Here is a 20012-nt window from a genome sequence, read left to right as displayed (position 1 = left end):
ATGGTTCCTGTAGTCTGCAATGTTTTCTGGAAATCTGTTCATACTCCTGCACCAGTCAAAGGATGTTCATCTCAAAGTGCATAGCTAAATGTTGTTGAGATTCTTCCATGTAGACAAATTCTTCAAGGTCTTCTAATGAAATGCCAATGTGCTGTAATTTGATTTTGTCAGATTGGGTGACTCAGCAATTGGCAGGTGTCTTTTACAGGTTTGCACCAAATTCGATTAGCTTTAGTATAAATGTCTCTACTGCCATCTGGCACAGAGATCTACTGTATGCCTTTCCTTCTTTCTTCTAATTCCCAAAACTAGTGCGAGACCTGTTTCTTGACACACCTAACTGACCTAATGAATACACTACTCTAATCCAGTCAGTTAACTGTGGCAACTTGCCTAAAAGACATTCATTTTAGTGTAAAATGAAACAGAGCTCTTTGAGACAAAGCTAACTCTCCCATCACTATTAACTGTGGTGTCCAGAGAGAACTGAGAGGTTTAGCAGATTGCTTAATTATTTTCTCCACTTCCAGAATAGAGATTAAAGATAGCTTTTCTAGGTGTCCTGTCTCCTCTTTATTATTCACCACCAGAGGTCACCCACGGTGGTGATGGAAAAGGATCAGAACAGGATGGTTATAAGTACATTCTCCAATATTTATTGATAGAAGAGCCAATCAAGGCCACTACTTTTTATCTTCTCTATTTTCATTTCTAAATCCAAGGGTGGGGAACAGACGTGTCATAACAGCTCCCCAGTCTACTTTGAAACAGCTGGAGTCACACAAATGTCTGTTCTTTATTTCTGCAGGAGAACTATTTGCAATTTCTGGCAGTCTTAAATTTAAGAGGACCTGAAGACTGTGCCTTATATCCCTAAGCGGTGCAGAAATAGATGCTCTTGGACAAAAAAGAGTTATGCATCTTCCAGTTAGCACTTTCTGCTTGGACCCAAGCTTCACAAGAAGCGAATTAGATTTGTTACTAGAGCCTGAAAGCAATCCTCACTTCTTTCTGCCCCAATTCCGATGAAAGGGGAATTGGCACACACTGAACAACTGGCAAGCAAACAAAATCTACCTAAGTGGAGTAGGAGTTTGGAGCTTCAAAGGACTTTCTTTCAACAGCTGTACCTAGACTACAAAGCTTCACTGGCCTCCAAGTGGACAAGATGGACATCAAACTAGACTAGGAGATTCAGAAGAAGCTTGCACCACAAGGAATTATGGTCTATTTCATTAGAAGCCACATTAGCTACCCTCGATATTAATGTACTTATGGCAGATATCTGTAGGATTTCCACAAGATCTTCCATGTCCTCCTTGATAAAAGCCTCTTTCAGCAGGACTATAGAAAAATCATTTCCAGCAGGGACTGATTGTAAGATGACATCTCCAGGGACCTGCCCCACAGTCAAATATTCTGACTCTGCTGTAGGAAACTAATTTGTTGGATCTAACCATGGAAGTACTTTTTCTACAGCTTAGATAGAGCACACAGCTCGCCCAAATATTAATAAAATAGAGAGAGAAGATGATCCGTTAATGTTTACAGCTAAATGTTCATAATCTCAAGTTTCTTTTTCCCCCTTTTTCCAGTATTTCTCAAGTTCTCAACCTTCCGAGTCCTATTCCCTGATTTCATCAGCTTTGCTTTACTGAAAAATGAGTTCTTTAAAAAGCATAATTAGTGGGGAATTTTGAGGAAACAGGACATAATCATTTTAGCATTATCCCAGATTTGTGGGGTGGGAAGAAAAATGAGCAATGATTTCAATGCATCCAGATTTCTACAAAGAAATCAGGCCCTGTCATGCCTTAGACACGGCAAATCTTGAGATTTTGATTTAATGGAATTGCAAAGAAAAAAATGGGAGTGTTTATTTGTTTTACAAATCTTATCTTTCATCCCTTTGAATATACTCTTAAATTTCCCAGGTTTTTGTCTGTTCTGTGTAATAACATATAGGTCTCCTTGCTTAATGACCATTCATTTAGTGACTGTTAAAAATTAGAATGACACTGAAAAAAGTTATTTATAAGTCCTCCCACTTATAAACATTGCAGCATCCCCATGGCCACATGCTTATGATCTGAATACTCAGTGACCAGACTGGATTTTCAACAGTTGCTGTGTCCCAACGTCACGTGATCACCATTTGCAAGCTTCCCAGCCAGCTTCCAACAAACAAAATCAATGGGGAAGCCGGAAGGAAGTCACAAGTTTGTGGGTCACATGAAGTTTTACTTTACAACTATGTATGGTTCGCTTAACGGCTGTGGCAAAAAAGGTTGTAAAATCATGTTCTGGTCATGTGATACCTCATTTAATGATTGCATCGCTTAATGATGAATTTTCCAGTCCCTATGTTGGTATAAGATGAGGATTACTATACCGGTATCTGTTGGTCACCAGGTTGCACTTTGATATGAATGTAGTAATTGCCAAATCTGGGGTTCCTGTCCAATTTAAAGGCACAGTGTAAAATTGATCAACTTACTACTGTCAAAAGAGCATCGGCGCAATTCTAGTGTTATTTGATAGGACGGAAGAACATATCTTCTCCCGCTTCAAAATATAGCCAAGAATCAGAGCCTTCAGAAGTTCCTGCCTATCATTTCTTGGAAAGTTATGTGAGGCATTGAGCTAAAAATAAACAGATAAGGGCAGTGCCAGTAAAGTATAGCAATTTGCTCCTGAGTAATTGGAAATGGTTTAACTAAAGCCTGGCTGGCAAAGTGTGACACCATTTTCTTATCAAATCTTCTTTCTCCCTTGGATGCAGTGTTGCAAAGGGTGTCTTTCCCAATCAAAATTCTTGCGTGTGATGAAGAAAATGTTTCCTGAGCCAAAGAGGACACCACCCATTGTGCAAGAGTTTTCAGGAAAAAAAGAAAATGGACCACTCACAGCGTTAATAATATGAGAGATTAAAGGGGTGGGGGGAAAGCTTGCAACACAGTTTTTTGTTTAAAGCAGGTTTAAACAGCCAAAATCTATTTACTCAATAGTATAACCACTTGATTTAAATTGGATTTGTGTATTTAGAATAGCAGTCTCTATTTACTTATTAATAGCGGGAAGCAGAATTAAAAAGATTTCTCTTAATAGGCTATAAAATGTCCAAGAGAAAGGTACAAAGAATAGGCAACCTCAGAGGTTTTTCGGCCAAATTTCCACCAGCAGCAGGGACAATTTAATTGCAGCCCCAGCAAACAAAGATATCGCAAGGCTTTCGGTGGCAGGGATGCTGAGCTGATGATGAATCTATTTTGGCTCTATCATTTTCTGTATTTGATAGTGTTAGCAAAACACCAGAATCAAACTGACTCTCATTCTTTTATTAATTTTGCTTTTCCTTGTTTCACTGAATTGCTTTGATTTGTTACGGTGCCTCTTTTTTTTAAAAAAAAAAATGACATAGTATTAGTTGCCTTGGTTGGCCTTCAGCCAAAATAAGTGTAAATTGTTGGTTTTGAAAATAAATTGTGTAAAACTACTGCAGGAATGCAAAAGTGAAAAAGTATGTTTTCTTCTCCATACTATTTTATTATTTTATTTTAATGGAAGGATTGTCTTAGAATTTACTGGCAGTAAGTCCATGAAAGCAAACTATCATCTGTTTCTGAGCTCTTTTTGGAGTGGACAAATCATGTCTTCCTTTTGAGCAGCTATGCATACATAACCATCCTTCTCTGTTTCAATTCTTTTCCCTCTTCTAACATTAAATAACTTTTACAAGGCAGGTAATATTTGCCACTTAAATTGCTATTCAGTTCTTCTACTGAAATTCAGTGTAAATTATGAAACTGACCCAGAACTAATTAAGGAGATTGATATTATGAGCAAGGTTTTTATCAGGGTGTAGGTCAAGTCAAGTGAGAAAGATTTCAAGCTAGTTTTGTTCATAATAAGCTGAAGAGAATATATGTGGGAAAGAGCTTGAAGCCTCTTAAGTTTCCCAAAGAGGATTATTCAAAAGACTCTATTTCATGCTAAAATACATTTGAACAGGTGGGCTGGTACCCAAAGAACCTTGGAACTGGTTGCCTGACTCTAAAAGGGCATTTTTAGTAATTACTTTTGCAAGTGACAGATGTTTTAGAATCAGCTTGCAGTATGGCCAGGTGGCATGCTGTTCAATGACAGAGGGGAAGAAATTTTATTGCAACAATAGATTCTACTAGCTTTTGGTCTCTGATTCCTATCATCATGAGCAATCACGGGAGGCTCTTATCTTCACTTGAAGTAGCCTTCATGATGTGACTCCCACATATCTTTTTTCTACCCTGGCAACAGTAGCTGAAAATCCTTGTCATGATCTTCTGCTTTTTTGATTTAGCAAGGCCATCGTACTTTGCATTGTTATTTTGCTATTATACCTTCAACCTTCTCCAAATAGTACGCATGTTCTCCAGCTATCAAAATGCACCTCCACTTGCATGCATTTGATTCTGCTCCGAAGTCCTCTGGAACTCATCTTCCATAACTTTTTAGGGGACCATCCTAGCAGGCATCCTAGTTATATAGTTACATAGTTTTACTGCCCTGGTGGCGCAGTGGTTGGTATGCAGCATTGCAGGGAAATTCTGCCCATAGCCTGGAGTTCGATCCTGTTGGGTCTCAAGATTGAATCAGCCTTCCATCCTTCCGAGGTCGGTAAAATGAGAACCAGATTGTTGGGAGCAATATGCTGACTCTGTAAACCACTTAAATCTGTCCAAGAACAAATATGGTTCAGACCCATCCCTCTTATTTTGTGATTCCCCCCTTTGACTGGCATTGATTTGCCTCATTTCAGGCCATTACAAAAGAAAACACAGTGCTTGATGCTGTCAACTTGCTTTATATATTGACTGCTTCATTTTGTCTTGCAGTGTTCCACCTGGCTTTGAAGGGATGAAGCAGCAGGAAATCTGTAACAAAATCATGGTCTACATGCTGGAAAACTACAGTCCCTTGTTTGAATGGGAGCATCAGAAGAAGGAAGGAGGATGCAAGGAGTCACCAAAAATTATATTGGTGAAAGTGAGTGTTTGAACCATTCTTTCTATAAACCATGACTTTCTATAAACAAGGTCAGTATAATAAGTGTCAGAGTAACATGGTCAGAATGAAGAGATTCAGGCTTGGGGACTTTTAATTTTTTATACCTTTTCATTGATCAAAACTGTACGTTACTCACTTTTCTGTTGTTTTTTTATTGTGTGTGTTCACCCATGTATGAGTATGTATATCTGCATCCAGGAGCTTGTTTAATAAATCAGAATACAGAATACAGCTCCGGGAAGCAAAAACCAAAGGAATGGGAGAAAAACAGCGCAAAGGACTGGTTTCATTGATCTGGGCTAAAATTCCGAGCAGGAAATACAGGACTCATTGTTAACTGATTTCAGGAAGCACAATGAGTACCAAAAACAATGAGTACCAAACATTTTTTCCCCATAAGGAATAATGTAGTGAGTCACAAGGCAGCCAACACCGACAAGTTCTAGCTTGTGCATTGAGTGCCAAACAAACCATGAGTACCAGGACAAAATTTTTGTGTTAAAATGCATTGAGTAGCAAATTCACTGAGTTTCAAAGCCGCTGAATACCAAGGTATCACTGTATTGCAAAAGAAAAAGGATAAAAGCTTAATAAGGGTATCCTCAAAGAAGTAATAGAATGCCATATTATAGCTGAAATCAAGTTGCTGAATTGTTTGGTTTTGATTCTAATGAGAGCCTGAAAGCCAAGAGGAAAACACCAGAGCTACAGCCAGATAGCTTTCTTCTCTGCCTCTGCCAGTGGGGTTCTTGTTAATTTCCCCTCTGCTCTCTGAGTTCTTCAGCCCATTTTCTTTAGCTCATCATTAAATTCTGCACCTAATGATCTCTTTGGCAGTCCAGCCCCAGACCTTTTAAGAATGGAATCCAATACCAGAAGACTATAACTGATAAAGAAGAATATTTATAGCTCAGGGTTGACATGAGGGTCCTTGGTGCTCTCTGAACTTGCTTGTTTTCTTGCAGACATTTCATTACTCAAACTAGCCCTGGCACTGATGATGTTACCTAGTTTGGGTAATGAAACGTCTGCAAGAAAACAAGCAAGCTCAGAGAACACCAAAGACTATAACTGTTTAGGCCTTTGCTATCCAATCATTTACACTTGGATCTCTAGCAGAGCTTGATTTCCTGAAACGTTTCCATATGGGCAGATTTCCCAATAATATTAAATTCTCCAGTCTACTTAAACACTAATAGGAACAGATGACTCAACAGTCATCCATCAAAAGCCAACACTTGTATTTTCCCCGAACAAATCTATGCAATTCATCCCTGGGTTTGCTCTTATACTCCAAAATCATTTTGCTTTTCTCCTTTCTCTTCTCCTATCCCATTCGTTATTAGGTCTATACCCTAAATGCAAGTTTAAAACAGACTAGTGACGCCGGATTATCAAAAAATAAAGTATGTGTAAACATTGATGCAATTTATTATGGTTCATCGCACAGCCAGCCAGATATTTAGACTGGATTTGGTATTTTTATCTTCCTATGGAGTCCTTCCTAAGGACTTGGGATAAGCAGATATTGTTTGATGATGTTAAACATATCATCGCAAGATGTAAGCTGTTTCAAGTAAAGTTGTTGTGATCATTATTTACCGGTTAACATTTGTGCTGTTCACTTGTATACAAAACAGTGTCTTTTATCTTTATGAGTGCTAGTTAATCTGAGACTCTGACCATTGTTTAGGTTGAATAGGAAGCAGCCTTGGAAAATAAGATATGTCCTTGACTGGTGTTATGTCCAAACGAAAGCCAGCAGCCATGTAACTAGAGTTGTTTTGGGCTTTTTAGCATTTGTGATAATGATGTAAAATAATTGGCTTTTTGCTATGAGTCATACAACAAACTATCTTGGAGACTATTTTGTAAACCAAGAGACAAATGCACATACATTCATGGGAGTTGAAAGTTTGCCTCTCTTTAAGCTTTTATAGTTCTTGTTGCTGATTATAAATTGATGGAGAAATAAAAGCCTGGTGAGAGAGAGAGGGAGGAATATATTTGGGAAGAGAATGTTTGATCAGGGAGAATGAATCTTTTATTTGCTTACTTTCTTGGTAAGATCGTCTAATCTTTGACTGGTGACACTATAGCCACAAAACTCAAGAAAGACCATAAAAAGAACTGTGTTAAAGTTGTACATTTTTACTTGATTCTTAAATTAGCACAACTTTGGAAGGTTACAGGAAAGCCATGAAATAAAACACTGCACAGATATTCCAGTTTTTTGAAGTATTATACTTTATTTTTGTAATCCAGCTGTAGAATATATGTGGAATATACACATTGATAAAAAGGTTTGACATACAGGAATATAATCACTCTGGGAGAGAAGGTGGTGTTATTTCAGATTCTCTGCTCATGGATGTATGTCCAACGTAACACATTAACTAATAAGTAAATATTAGACTAGGAAACTATAAAAGGAGAACTTACACTGAAATACCTTTTCAAATGGACAGCACAGAGTCTTATTTATGCATAGTTGAGATAGACTTGTCAGGCAATCATAGTCTTGAAACAGAAGCACATTAATAATTTGAAATGGTATCTTCTAATGCAGAGGTCCCCAACCTTTTGGGCACCAGGGACTGGTTCCGTGGAGAGAGGTTTTTCCACGGACTGGAGGGTGCGTGGTTTTGTGTGCTGCCTACATCCCGCGGATAGGGCTTTGCTTGTTTGTGCAGACCAGTTGCTGGCATGCCGCAGCCCAGTACTGGTCCATGGACCAGGGCTTGGGGACCCCTGTTCTAATGCCCTTTTTATGTGCATTAACCTGTAATGAGCTTATATTTTAATTAAGAAGTGTGAGAAAGATTTTAGTTAAGTCTCCAGAGAAGTTTGGCAAAGTACTTTGTGGTAAGGGTTATGGTGATGATTTAACTATAACAGAGGCATACAAACAGATTGGGTAATAAGGAACAGTTGCTCACATTTTGTTTGAATTGGTTGGATTAGAGCAGCGGTTCTCAATCTTCGTGTGACGGCGACCCCCGTCACACAGACGCGCCCCCATGCGCGGCGCGCATACGCGGCGGCGACCCCTGGGGGGAAATGGCGGATCGTGTTGTTTCGCGACCCCCGTAAAATGGTTGATCGACCCCAAATGGGGTCGCGACCCATAGGTTGAGAACCGCTGGATTAGAGAAAAGAGCAAACGAACCTGGCTTAGTGCATATTACATTTTCCATAGCATTGTGCCAATTTTTTTTCTCTTTAATATGTCCCCCCCCTTCCTGTTGCTGGTGAAAGCGTTTATCATAAGGCAATTGGTCATTGTCTGGTAATAATTCCTTTCCTGTCAGATGTAATGTATTCCAGATGTTAATTTAATTAAGAAAACTTCCAGGTCATTTTTTGAGTTGATGCCAGAAATACCATCTAATCACTTGAATGCATTCACCCATAAGGCTAAATTAAATTTTTCATCTAAAATTACTGAAACAGACTGGTTCATATATAATACTAAGCCACAATAATTGAGTTTCAGGGCAGTGTTAAGATCAAACATAACCAGTTTTAACATGGCTTAGGGTTATAAACAAACCTGCCTTTGATATGAGTTGACTATCATTGCTACTGCACTGTTGGTTCTCCTCTGCCATTAGTGGAACAGACTAAACCTAACAGGTACATAGTAGAGCTGGGCATGTTTAGCATTATGAACAAAATTTTGATTATTTCTTTTCAAGAGAACATTTAATTCTTGCAGATCATTTTTAGTATTTCGTTGAGCAGATGGATATTTTTTCTAAAAAAAAAATAGAACAAGAAAAAAAATCATTGGGATATTCTTCCCTAGTGAGGTTAAAATACACTCCCTTCTAGGTGAAAGTTTATGAGCTTCTGTGGTCTTTCCTTTAGCATCCTGTACAGATGCCAAGGAGAGTGACATTATTTTATTTTATTTCATTTATTTTATTTCATTCAATTTGACATATCTTTCTAATGATACTGCCGCTCTAGATAACTTCCCCCTATTATTTTCTATGAATTATGAGCCATCAGATTTGTTTGTTTATACAATGTATAGGCTGCCCAACTCCCAACGATTGTGGGTGTCTTACAATTAAAAATCAGTGAAAACTATTTTAAAAAAAATAATAAGCAGCCTGAATGCAAACAAACAGACAAAAAGGTCATGGTGACTTCATAAAATAAATCCTTCTCCAAGATGATCTTTTCCCCAGCCTGGCCCTTCATGTTTTCTAATGGTACAGCCATTGCTGCCATAATCCATCCATCTTGCTATTGGTCATCCTCCCTTTCCTTCTGCTTTTCTCAACATTACTGATTTCTCGAGGGAGTTGAGTCTTCACATAATAAGTCCAAAATATGACCATTTGAGCACGGTTATTTGTGCCTTGGGTGAGAACTCTGGGTTAATTTTCCTTTATTTTCTTGACTATTGATAATATTTCCGGGTATTCTTTAAAACTGAAGGTTAAAGCCACTGATTTTTTTTCTCTTGCTTCAGAACTCAGAATTCAATTTTTACTTTCATAGAGTTATTACAGGAAAACCATTTCCTGCATGATTCTTATCTTTATAGGTAGCTTTAAAGTTTTATAAGTAAGGCTATATGTTCTAACCACTGCATCAGAGGAGTCCTGGTGGTGCAGTGGTTAGACTGCAGTATTGCAAGCAAACTCTGCCCACCGCATGGAGTTCGATCTTGTTGGGGCTCAAGATTGAATCAGCCTTCCATCCTTTCAAGTTCAGTACAGTGAGGATCTAGATTGTTGGGGGCAATATGCTGACATTGTAAACCATCCAGAAAGTGCTATAAAGCATATAGGGTGGTATATAGGTCTATGTGCTATTGCTATATGTTACAGCATCTGAATATCTTAACAAATCATATAAACATTTTTTGTCTTATCAATAACTTTGAGGAGAGCACTGTCAAACTGCAGCTAAGTTATGATGTCACACAGATGGATAATGATCTGAGCTTTTATGTACTGAAGATGCAGCAATGATTCCGCACAGTTTCTGTGTTTTGGTCTTTAAGCCCTTCTGATACTCAGCATTATAAATTATTTCTCTCATGATGGTGCTGTAGTTTTTCTTTCTTAACCCATCATAATATTTGCAACATAATGTTTTACAAACATAATCCCAGCCTCTTTCTCGCAAGCCCAGTATACCCTACCAAATCTTAAAACAAATCGCAACATTAGGGTCTGCTTAATATGTTGGCGATACGGCAGTCCTATCTGCTTGAATTCAGTTAATATAAATACTAGCCTACTGCTAAGCTTGGATTTCCATTTGCAGCTTTGGATGAAATAGATCAGGAATGCGGGATGCAGGAGTTTCATTTTGAGGTGTTTCTTTTTAGTCAATATAGTTGTGATTTAAAAAAAATCATTTCACACAAGTGGAAGAGAACATTTCAATGCATCTCTCTATTTTAAACTCAAATGCCTGTCAAGCGAAGCGACAGTCTGTTCTTGTTTCAGGATGTATCTCCAGACATATTTTTATTAATTCCTTTTGATGTTTCCTGATAGGAGGCTAGTTGCAAGACATCTCCGCCAATCTTGCTGAAGAGCCTTGAGGCAGAAAAGCCCAAGCCAAAACCAAGAACAAAGGTACAGAAAAATAAGTTTATTAATTTTTTGTTGCCTGCTTTTTATTTTCCTTTTAATCTGCATTATTTATTAAATTTAAATGCCACCCATCTCACTATCAAAAGTGACTCTGGGTGGCTTACAATGTAATAAAATAGAAATATAAAAACAATTGTAAATATTTTTAGAAGCATTTGGGCATATTGGAACAGAGTTAGAGAAGAGCAATGAGAAGAAGACTAGAAGGTAACTCTTGGGAAGAAAAATTGAAGGAGCTGAGCAACTTTAGCTTTTTAAAGGGAGCTCTGGGAGAGGATATAATAGCGGTCTTCAAATGCCTGAAAGAAAATGTAATGGTATGTGAGAATGGCCTTGGGAGACAGGACAAAGAGCTGCAGATAGGCAGAGATCAATTAAGAGACAGCTAAGCCTGCAGAAGGAATGGGGGCATCACAAACATCTCAGAAGAGACTCTCCCTAATTTTTTGAATTGTACAGTTTAGAGGGGATATAGGTACTTTCATTCTTGGAGGCTTCTGTTAATATGAATTTACATTAAAGATAGAGCTAGTGCTTTCTTGGTGCCCAAGGTCGTTCTTGTCTGGACTGTCTCACAAGGCTGACAGAATATGACTTAAAAGTCAAGACATGTACTCCATCATTCCCAGATGCAGAAAAAAAAAACAAACAACAACCCTAAAGGTCAGAGCAGTTCAACAGTATAAACGAACATTTGGGGAAATTATGCTCTTCCCTTCGTTGTTTGTCCTCAGGGGAAAGCCAAACAGCCACCTGCCATGGATGTTTTAATTTGGCTTCCTGCACTGAGTAGTAATTTGGATTAAATGGTCTAACTGCCTTCTTCCAACTCTAGGATCACATGTTTTGTGATTCCACTAGTTCCCACTTGTCTTTTGTGGATTGCTTCAGAGTAAATACATTCTTGGACACTATACATTCTTGGACACTTTTTTTCTTAAATCACCAGACAAATAATGAATATTTCTTAGAAATGACCCCATCTACAATAGGTTTTGTTCTGTAAACACCTACTTGCCAAGTGTGTGCACGTATACACAATGCTTTGACAAAATGCCAAGGAATTTTAGCCATGCCACACTTGCTTCAGTGTTTGGGAACTGAATTTAATTTTGGCAATAAATGCCTTATTGACCCACCTATCAAAAATATATCACTCAATGTTCTGCACTTTACAGTTATGCTGCACTCAAGGATCACTTAAATTGATAGCTTTTGAAGATATAAGAACAGGCATGATAAAAAGGTAGAGGTAGATTTGCTTAGATACAGATGTCCTCTTCTGGAATCCCAGTGAATTTGGAATTACTACAGATTAAATATTTGCCTTACAAGAATGCCCTATAATATTTGTCCTTTCAGTTCAGGATCAATTTGAACGACATTAATAAACTTGCGTTGAAATTTTAGTGATGTCTTCTTTTCAAACTGAGAACAGGGAAGTTCAGCTTTCGAGTGGAGCAGATGGTTTAAATCCTCAGTGGCATTTCATTCATACATCTAATTTGTCAGAAATCTGATTTGCTCTAATTTGGATTTGTTGTACCTATACTTGAACAGACTTGCTAACTTTTTTCCACATTGATTTTAAATGCTACCATTAAGTATGGTTTTATGTAGCGTCAGAGACAAATGATTAAATTATCTAGTTTTTAGGAACATTCAGTTTTGAGTTAGATTTCTTAGGTGTATAGCCTGGCATTTCTTCCAGAAACTTAAAGTAGTTTTCATTCGTTTTATCATGGGGGTGAGTTGGAGTAAAAGGTAATGTATAAAAACTTGGTGCTTCTCATTGGGAATGTTGTAGAAAGAAAGCCATGTTAGTCTAAAGTAGCCAAAATTCAGAGTTATTTTATTTTATTTTATTATTTCACAAATGAAGGCGAATATACGTGTCCCAGGATAATGTCCAATCTGGGTCCGTCACTGGGACCAGAGATTTAGTCTTCTGAGCTTTGGGACTTGTGTTGTAGCCCATCTTCAGGGGATTTCTCTCCAGCAGAGTGTGTGGTATTTATGGTACCTGTTGCAAGTGGCTTTTTAGATGTTGATTGGGGTGTGTTGATGCCTGGCTTTTAAGTTGTTAGCTGTCATTTACTTGTGCTGCCCAGCCCTCGCCTTCTAAATACTTGATAGGCTAGTGGTAAATCAGCACTCCTGTTGACTGACTAGGGGCCTGTTTCCCAGGCTTCAATCACTTCCCTGGCTGTTTTTGTGCCTGCTCGTCCAACAAACTTAGTAGCTGCAAAATTGAATGTATGTCTTTGTTCATTGCAGTCTGAGGCTACCAATGAGTTTGGGTTTCCCTTGTCTGACCGTTGGCTTATGTTCTTGCAATCTGGTGATTAGCTTCCTTCCCTCTGTCCTATATAATCACAAGGGCAATCCATGCAGGGGATCCGGTAGATTACATTGGAAGTATCTCCCACTTTCAAGCAATCTTTATACTGATATTTATTTATTTATTTAAAAGCATAGACTTTTGTGATTTTAATAAAACTGGAAAAGGTGTTCCCAGACTCCTTCAGGTTTTTCACTGACTGAAAGGCTTTCATGAGCTTCCATGATTAAAAATAAACTTGAACATCACCTCCTCCATTTAAGTCCGCTACCTGAATCACTCTACTACAAATTGTTGTTTGCTGATTATTCCTAATTACTAATGTGAATCCAATCAATTGCGGCTTAATTAGTAAACACCAGATTAACAAATCATCAAAGTGCAATTTTGTGAATCCAGTTTAATTTTCTTACATTTCATGAGCTGTTTTGGATGCTTTGGGGAGAAAGTAATGACATAAATATTTTCTCTCCAATTGTATAGTTCAGAGATTATAATGCAGTATGACTCCAATGGCCTTCTTTACTTTTTCTATCAGTTTAAGCAAGCTGCCTTACCATCATATATTGTAAAAGCAGCCAAACCCACTTAAAACCCTTGAGATTACCTCTCTCAGTACTTTCCAACCTTTAGATATGTTGCAGGGAAAAATAGCCATTGGAATCTAATACATATAGCTAGAGGTTTGCACTTTCTTGTGGTCTGAGGCAATTTGAACTTATGCAAATTTGTGGTGATGGTTTTACATGGAAACATGCGCATAAATCAGAGCTTTATTGCTACATCTTTTAGCATGCATGCTCAAAAGCCAAATTTTGGATAATTTCCCAGCCTAACCCTCCCCCTTTCTTTCCCCCTCCTCCCACCAGCCTTTCTTGGAACACAGAAATAAAATAGTGAGAAAGGAAGTAGACTTTATTTCATGTTTTATCAGCCTACAGCTTTTTTTCAAGTTTAAGACAAGTTTGTTCACTTGTCTTAATGTAACAGAGATGATCGTTGGCAAAACAGATACATATGGAATAAAAGCTGAAAGTAATGTTAACTATATAGCTAGGAGTAGAAATATTCTGCTTTGATGGCCCAATCTTTAAAAATGTTTTCTCTGGCTTTGGATACATAATATAATGCAAAAGGTTTGGGGCAGAAAATAGAGTTGTTTCTTCAGCCACATCAGTTTTTTTTCACACGTGCTTTGTAGCTATGACTTAGAGAAAGAGATCGTTCGATCAGACCTAGAAGGGTTGAAATTTGCCAGTCCGAAATTGGTTTGCTGCTCTGTTTTGTTATTGTTTTGTTTGGACCAGATGAAATTGAATTTGTACTGCAGGGAGAGAGGAGTAAGTCCTTCACCTAATTTGTGGCCTGTTGTTGTTGTTGTTGTTAATTGCGAAGTCGTGTCCGACCCATTGGACCCCATAGACAACATTCCTCCAGGTCTTCCTGTCCTCCACCATCTTCTGGAGTCCATTTAAGTTCACACCTACTGCTTCAGTGACTCCATCCAGCCATCTCATTCTCTGTCGTCCCCTTCTTCTATTGCCCTCAATCTTTCCCAGCATTAGGCCCTTCTCCAGTGAGTCCTTCCTTCTCATTATGTGGCCAAAGTATTTGAGTTTCAACTTCAGGATCTGGCCTTCTAAAGAGCAGTCGGGGTTGATCTCTTCTAGGACTGACCGGTTTGAACGCCTTGCAGTCCAGGGGACTCGCAGGAGTCTTCTCCATCACCATAGTTCAAAGGCCTCAATTCTTTTGCACTCAGCCTTTCTTATGGTCCAACTTTCACAGCCATACATTGCAACTGGGAAAACCATGGCCTGGACTATACGCACTTTTGTTGGCAGGGTGAAGTCTTTCTTTCAGTTCTTTGCCAGCTAGAAGAAAAGCAGCTTTTCTCCAACAACTTTCATTATTAACCTTTCTTTTGTTTATTAGAGCAAAAGTTCATTTCCTCAGTTAGCAAGGGTGTCTCTCCTTTCTTCTGAGTGCTTGACAGAAGACAGTTGTTCTTTTGATTGGTATGCTAGAGGAAGAAAACAACATCTGTTCAGCAACAGTAGGAAAGGTTGCCTATTTGGCCCGCAAGTTCTTTTCTCATAGTGAGGGCAGAGCCGCGAATTGTATAGGCCTCAAATCTGATTCAAATTAATCTTTTCTCCAGATGTTGGAATTGGCCAGTATTGTTCTGTCCCTTGATGTGTTCCGGTTCTCCTGCTTTGTTTTAGGTCGGAGCACACAACTTTTTTTTTTGGTCCAAGGACTTTGACTTTGAGTTGGGCATTTCATAGCAAATGGAGGAATGAAACTGTGTTGGAAAATTTTAAAAATGGCGAGAAGGACGAAAATTAAAATAATGAACAATTATATGTTGGTATTATTTTACACTATTTGTTTATCAAATTTATTAGCCGCCCATCTTACCGCAAGGTAACACTGGGCGGCTTACAGTCATAGAAGACTGTAAGTACACATACACACACAAACATAAACACACACCCACTAAAAACATAAATAAGTTAATATAAGCCAACTGCTATGATCCAATTAAAGATGGGTAAGGCGGGGACAGGATAAGCAGGGGACGTAGGATCTGTTGTTAATTGTTCAACCACTTCCACTATTATGCTCCCCCATGGGAGCCCCAAGCTAACTGGCAGAGCCAGGTCTTTAGGCCCTTACAGAAGGTCAGGAGGGATGGGGCTGACCCCACAGTGGGGTGCAAGACGTTCCAGAGGGAGGTACAATGGTAAAGAAGGCCTTTTCCTGGACCCCGCCAGCCTGAATAATCAAGTCGATGGGGCCCGCAGCATGCCTCCTCTGCTGGCATGAGCAGGATGGGCCAATCCCTGAAGGATGAGACAGCCCCTCAAGTCCAATTATCAACTGCATAACAATTATCTTTAAATATGCATGCTGACATACATTTGTACATATGTACACGTGTACACACATAGTGATCTCCATTCTCTGATATCTCAGCTGATTCTCGGGTTTATAACATGATTCTCCCCAGCTGTTGTGACTTGAATATACACTCCCTGTCTCCACACAACCATGTGTGTATACACAAACATTTGTTCAGAGGAGATGGCAAGATGAGGCAGAAGAAAGTTTGTAGCAATGTGGGTTTTTGTTGCTAATTAGGAAAAAGGTCTTGGGAATGTAGGAGGCCATACGCAATTAAGATTAAGGGCCTGATGTAGAACTGAGGTCAGTGAGAGAAAGGGAATAGAAAAATGGCATGAATCCTTCAGTCATTAACTCAGAGGTGATCTTTTAGGCAGAAATACACTTCCAGATACACAAGTACAGATCAAGGTGAAAATAACTGGGAGCTGCATCAGGACCCATTTCGCTTCCAAAGACTATAATAATGCGGGATCCAGGCAGAACACAGGCTATCTTCTCAGCTCTCCAAAGACTCAGCCCAAATCATTCCCCAGAGCAAGAGATAACCTCCTGGAGCAAGCTCCCCACACACACACACACTACATCACTAAACCTTTCCAGGAGGTTTGCTTTCTGGCTGCAAAAATGTTGATTTTTATATTGCAATGATTAAATGAAATTGTAAGCTCGTCCTAACTATAGGCAACTGATCCCAAGAATTAGGAACGATGCAGGATTCAACGAAGTTTCAGACTTTATTACGTTGCTCAGTTGAAAAGAAAGTCAGCCCTGGGGAACCTCCCACTCCGGCGTATTAAATAAGCCCCGCCACCACACCCATAGTGTACGCCCCAATTACCAATTACCAATCACCACTCCACCCTCGCCACACCCTCATGTCTGTCAGACCCAGCATCTCGGTTAATTCAATTTAGCAGTTAAGCAGTCAATTCAGCTCAATCCCCTTTCGACGCGCGTTGCATGTAGATTATCATTAACGGGGCATCGGCAGCCTAAATCCGTCTTTAGACACGCGCCGCAGGCGAGACGTCATCAGCTGAGCGTCGGCATTTCTAGCGCCGCCCATCTGCCTCGCCGTATCGTCGAGCCTTCTCCGCAGCGTCGCCGCCTGCTTAGTCAAGGTTCTTTACACTGGGTCTGACATTCGGCCCCCCCTCACCACGGGGTCCCCTAGAACAGAATATTACAGGTTAAAGCATCGTTTAGTTAATGATATTTACATATCATCTAACCCCCCCCCTCTCTCATTCGGTTTTGGTTTATGTGGCCATAGTTTATGGTATTTTCGGAGCAGCTCCGGAGCGAAAACCTTTTTACTCTGCACCCATGAAGCATCGGATAGGGGATATCCTTTCCATACTATCAGGTAGTATATTTTGCCCCCCCGCCATCGTGAGTCCACGACATCCTGTATCTCATACTGTCCCGGAGCGATAGGTCCAGGAGGATCTGTATGAGTACTCCTCTCTATCGGTTTCAACAGACTCACGTGGAAAACCGGATGTATTCTACCAAGGAAGGCCGGCAGTTGGAGTTGTACTGTGACAGGATTAATGATTCGTATTATGCGAAATGGACCCACGTATTTCGGCGCCAACTTCTTGCAGGGTACCTGTAACTTAAGGTATTTAGTCGAGAGATATACCTGATCACCTATTCGGAACCGGGTTGACATTCTACGGCCTTTATCTGCTTGTTCCTTGGCTGTTTGTCCCGCCTGTATCAGCGCTTTCTTTACTGTATGCCATACTTGGTTAGCACGGGACATCCAGTCCCCTGGCTTCTTGGCCAGGGATGCCAGTGATTCACACCCTGGTACGGGATTTAGATCGTAGCCATATACCACCTGAAAGGGGGTTAAGCCGGTGCTTTTATGCACTGCATTGTTGTAAGCTAGTTCGGCAAAGGGTATATATTCCATCCAATCTGTCTGTTGACGAGAGACATAGCAGCGTAGGTACCGTGACACTGCCGCATTGGCCCGTTCCGCTGCCCCGTTGGTACATGTGATGGTGATGCCGAGCTCAATCCTTGAGTAGTTCCAATACAGGCCAGAACCTTGGCTGCCAGAATCGAGCTGTGAATTGAACCCCGCGGACTCTCCAGATATGATCAGCGTCGGAGCGGAGCTCCATGTATACGATAAATGAAATTGTAAGCTCGTCCTAACTATAGGCAACTGATCCCAAGAATTAGGAACGATGCAGGATTCAACGAAGTTTCAGACTTTATTACGTTGCTCAGTTGAAAAGAAAGTCAGCCCTGGGGAACCTCCCACTCCGGCGTATTAAATAAGCCCCGCCACCACACCCATAGTGTACGCCCCAATTACCAATTACCAATCACCACTCCACCCTCGCCACACCCTCATGTCTGTCAGACCCAGCATCCCGGTTAATTCAATTTAGCAGTTAAGCAGTCAATTCAGCTCAATCCCCTTTCGACGCGCGTTGCATGTAGATTATCATTAACGGGGCATCGGCAGCCTAAATCTGTCTTTAGACACGCGCCGCAGGCGAGACGTCATCAGCTGAGCGTCGGCATTTCTAGCGCCGCCCATCTGCCTCGCCGTATCGTCGAGCCTTCTCCGCAGCGTCGCCGCCTGCTTAGTCAAGGTTCTTTACACTGGGTCTGACATTCGGCCCCCCCTCACCACGGGGTCCCCTAGAACAGAATATCACAGGTTAAAGCATCGTTTAGTTAATGGTATTTACATATCATCTAACCCCCCCCCTCTCTCATTCGGTTTCGGTTTATGTGGCCATAGTTTATGGTATTTTCGGAGCAGCTCCGGAGCGAAAACCTTTTTACTCTGCACCCATGAAGCATCGGATAGGGGATATCCTTTCCATACTATCAGGTAGTATATTTCGCCCCCCCGCCATCGTGAGTCCATGACATCCTGTATCTCATACTGTCCTGGAGCTATAGGTCCAGGAGGATCTGTATGAGTTCTCCTCTCTATCGGTTTCAACAGACTCACGTGGAAAACCGGATGTATTCTACCAAGGAAGGCCGGCAGTTGGAGTTGTACCGTAACAGGATTAATGATGCGTATTATGCGAAATGGACCCACGTATTTCGGCGCCAACTTCTTGCAGGGTACCTGTAACTTAAGATATTTGGTCGAGAGATATACCTGATCACCTATTCGGAACCGGGTTGACATTCTACGACCTTTATCTGCTTGTTCCTTGGCTATTTGTCCCGCCTGTATCAGTGCTTTCTTTACTGTATGCCATACTTGGTCAGCACGGGACATCCAGTCCCCTGGCTTCTTGGCCAGGGATGCCAGTGATTCACACCCTGGTACGGGATTTAGATCGTAGCCATATACCACCTGAAAGGGGGTTAAGCCGGTGCTTTTATGCACTGCATTGTTGTAAGCTAGTTCGGCAAAGGGTATATATTCCATCCAATCTGTCTGTTGACGAGAGACATAGCAGCGTAGGTACCGTGACACTGCCGCATTGGCCCGTTCCGCTGCCCCGTTGGTACATGGATGGTATGCCGAGCTCAATCCTTGAGTAGTTCCAATACAGGCCAGAAATTGGCGCCAGAATCGAGCTGTGAATTGAACCCCGCGGTCTGATATGATCCGTCGCGGAGCTCCATGTATACGATAAACGTGCTGTACAAATAGCTTCGCTAGTTGCGCTGCAGACGGCAGCCCTTTGCAGGGTATAAAATGAGCCTGTTTCGAAAACAAGTCTATTACCGTCCATATGACCGTGTAACCTTTTACGTTAGGTAACTCCACCAGGAAGTCCATGCCAATGTCTTGCCATGGTCGTATCGGATCAGACACTGACTGTAATAATCCCATTGGCTTTTTAGGTATTACTTTCGCCTGGGCACAAACTCCACATTCCTTTACATATGTTTCAATGTCTTTCCTTAAACTTGGCCACCAAAATCGCCTTCTTGCTAGATGTAGCGTTTTCACAAAACCAAAGTGACCTGCTACTTTGGAATCATGACATTGATGATATACCCGGTCGCGTACTTCCTGAGGTATATACAATTTATCGCCATACCAGGCCAAGCCATTACGATGGGTCAATATCCCTGGATTCGCTGATAGCCAAGGATCG

General features: G+C 40.5%; 1 protein-coding gene across 4 annotated transcripts in view; it reads left to right on the top strand.

Annotated features, from left to right (window-relative positions):
• The window catches only part of FAM13A (family with sequence similarity 13 member A), a 144349-nt gene that overhangs the window by 19573 nt on the left and 104764 nt on the right, over positions 1-20012 (top strand). For all 4 annotated transcript variants that reach the window (XM_039353399.1, XM_039353400.1, XM_039353398.1 and 1 more), the window contains exons 5-6: positions 4875-5025; positions 10569-10649. In XM_039353399.1, the coding sequence (XP_039209333.1) occupies positions 4875-5025; positions 10569-10649 (232 nt within the window). The remainder of the gene's footprint in view (positions 1-4874; positions 5026-10568; positions 10650-20012) is intronic.

The sequence above is a fragment of the Crotalus tigris genome, unplaced genomic scaffold (assembly GCF_016545835.1).
Source record: "Crotalus tigris isolate CLP2741 ecotype Arizona unplaced genomic scaffold, ASM1654583v1 scf7180000018518.7366548510:968632, whole genome shotgun sequence".
NCBI classification, from domain to species: Eukaryota; Metazoa; Chordata; class Lepidosauria; order Squamata; family Viperidae; genus Crotalus; species Crotalus tigris.
This window is presented reverse-complemented; position numbering and strand designations above follow the sequence as displayed.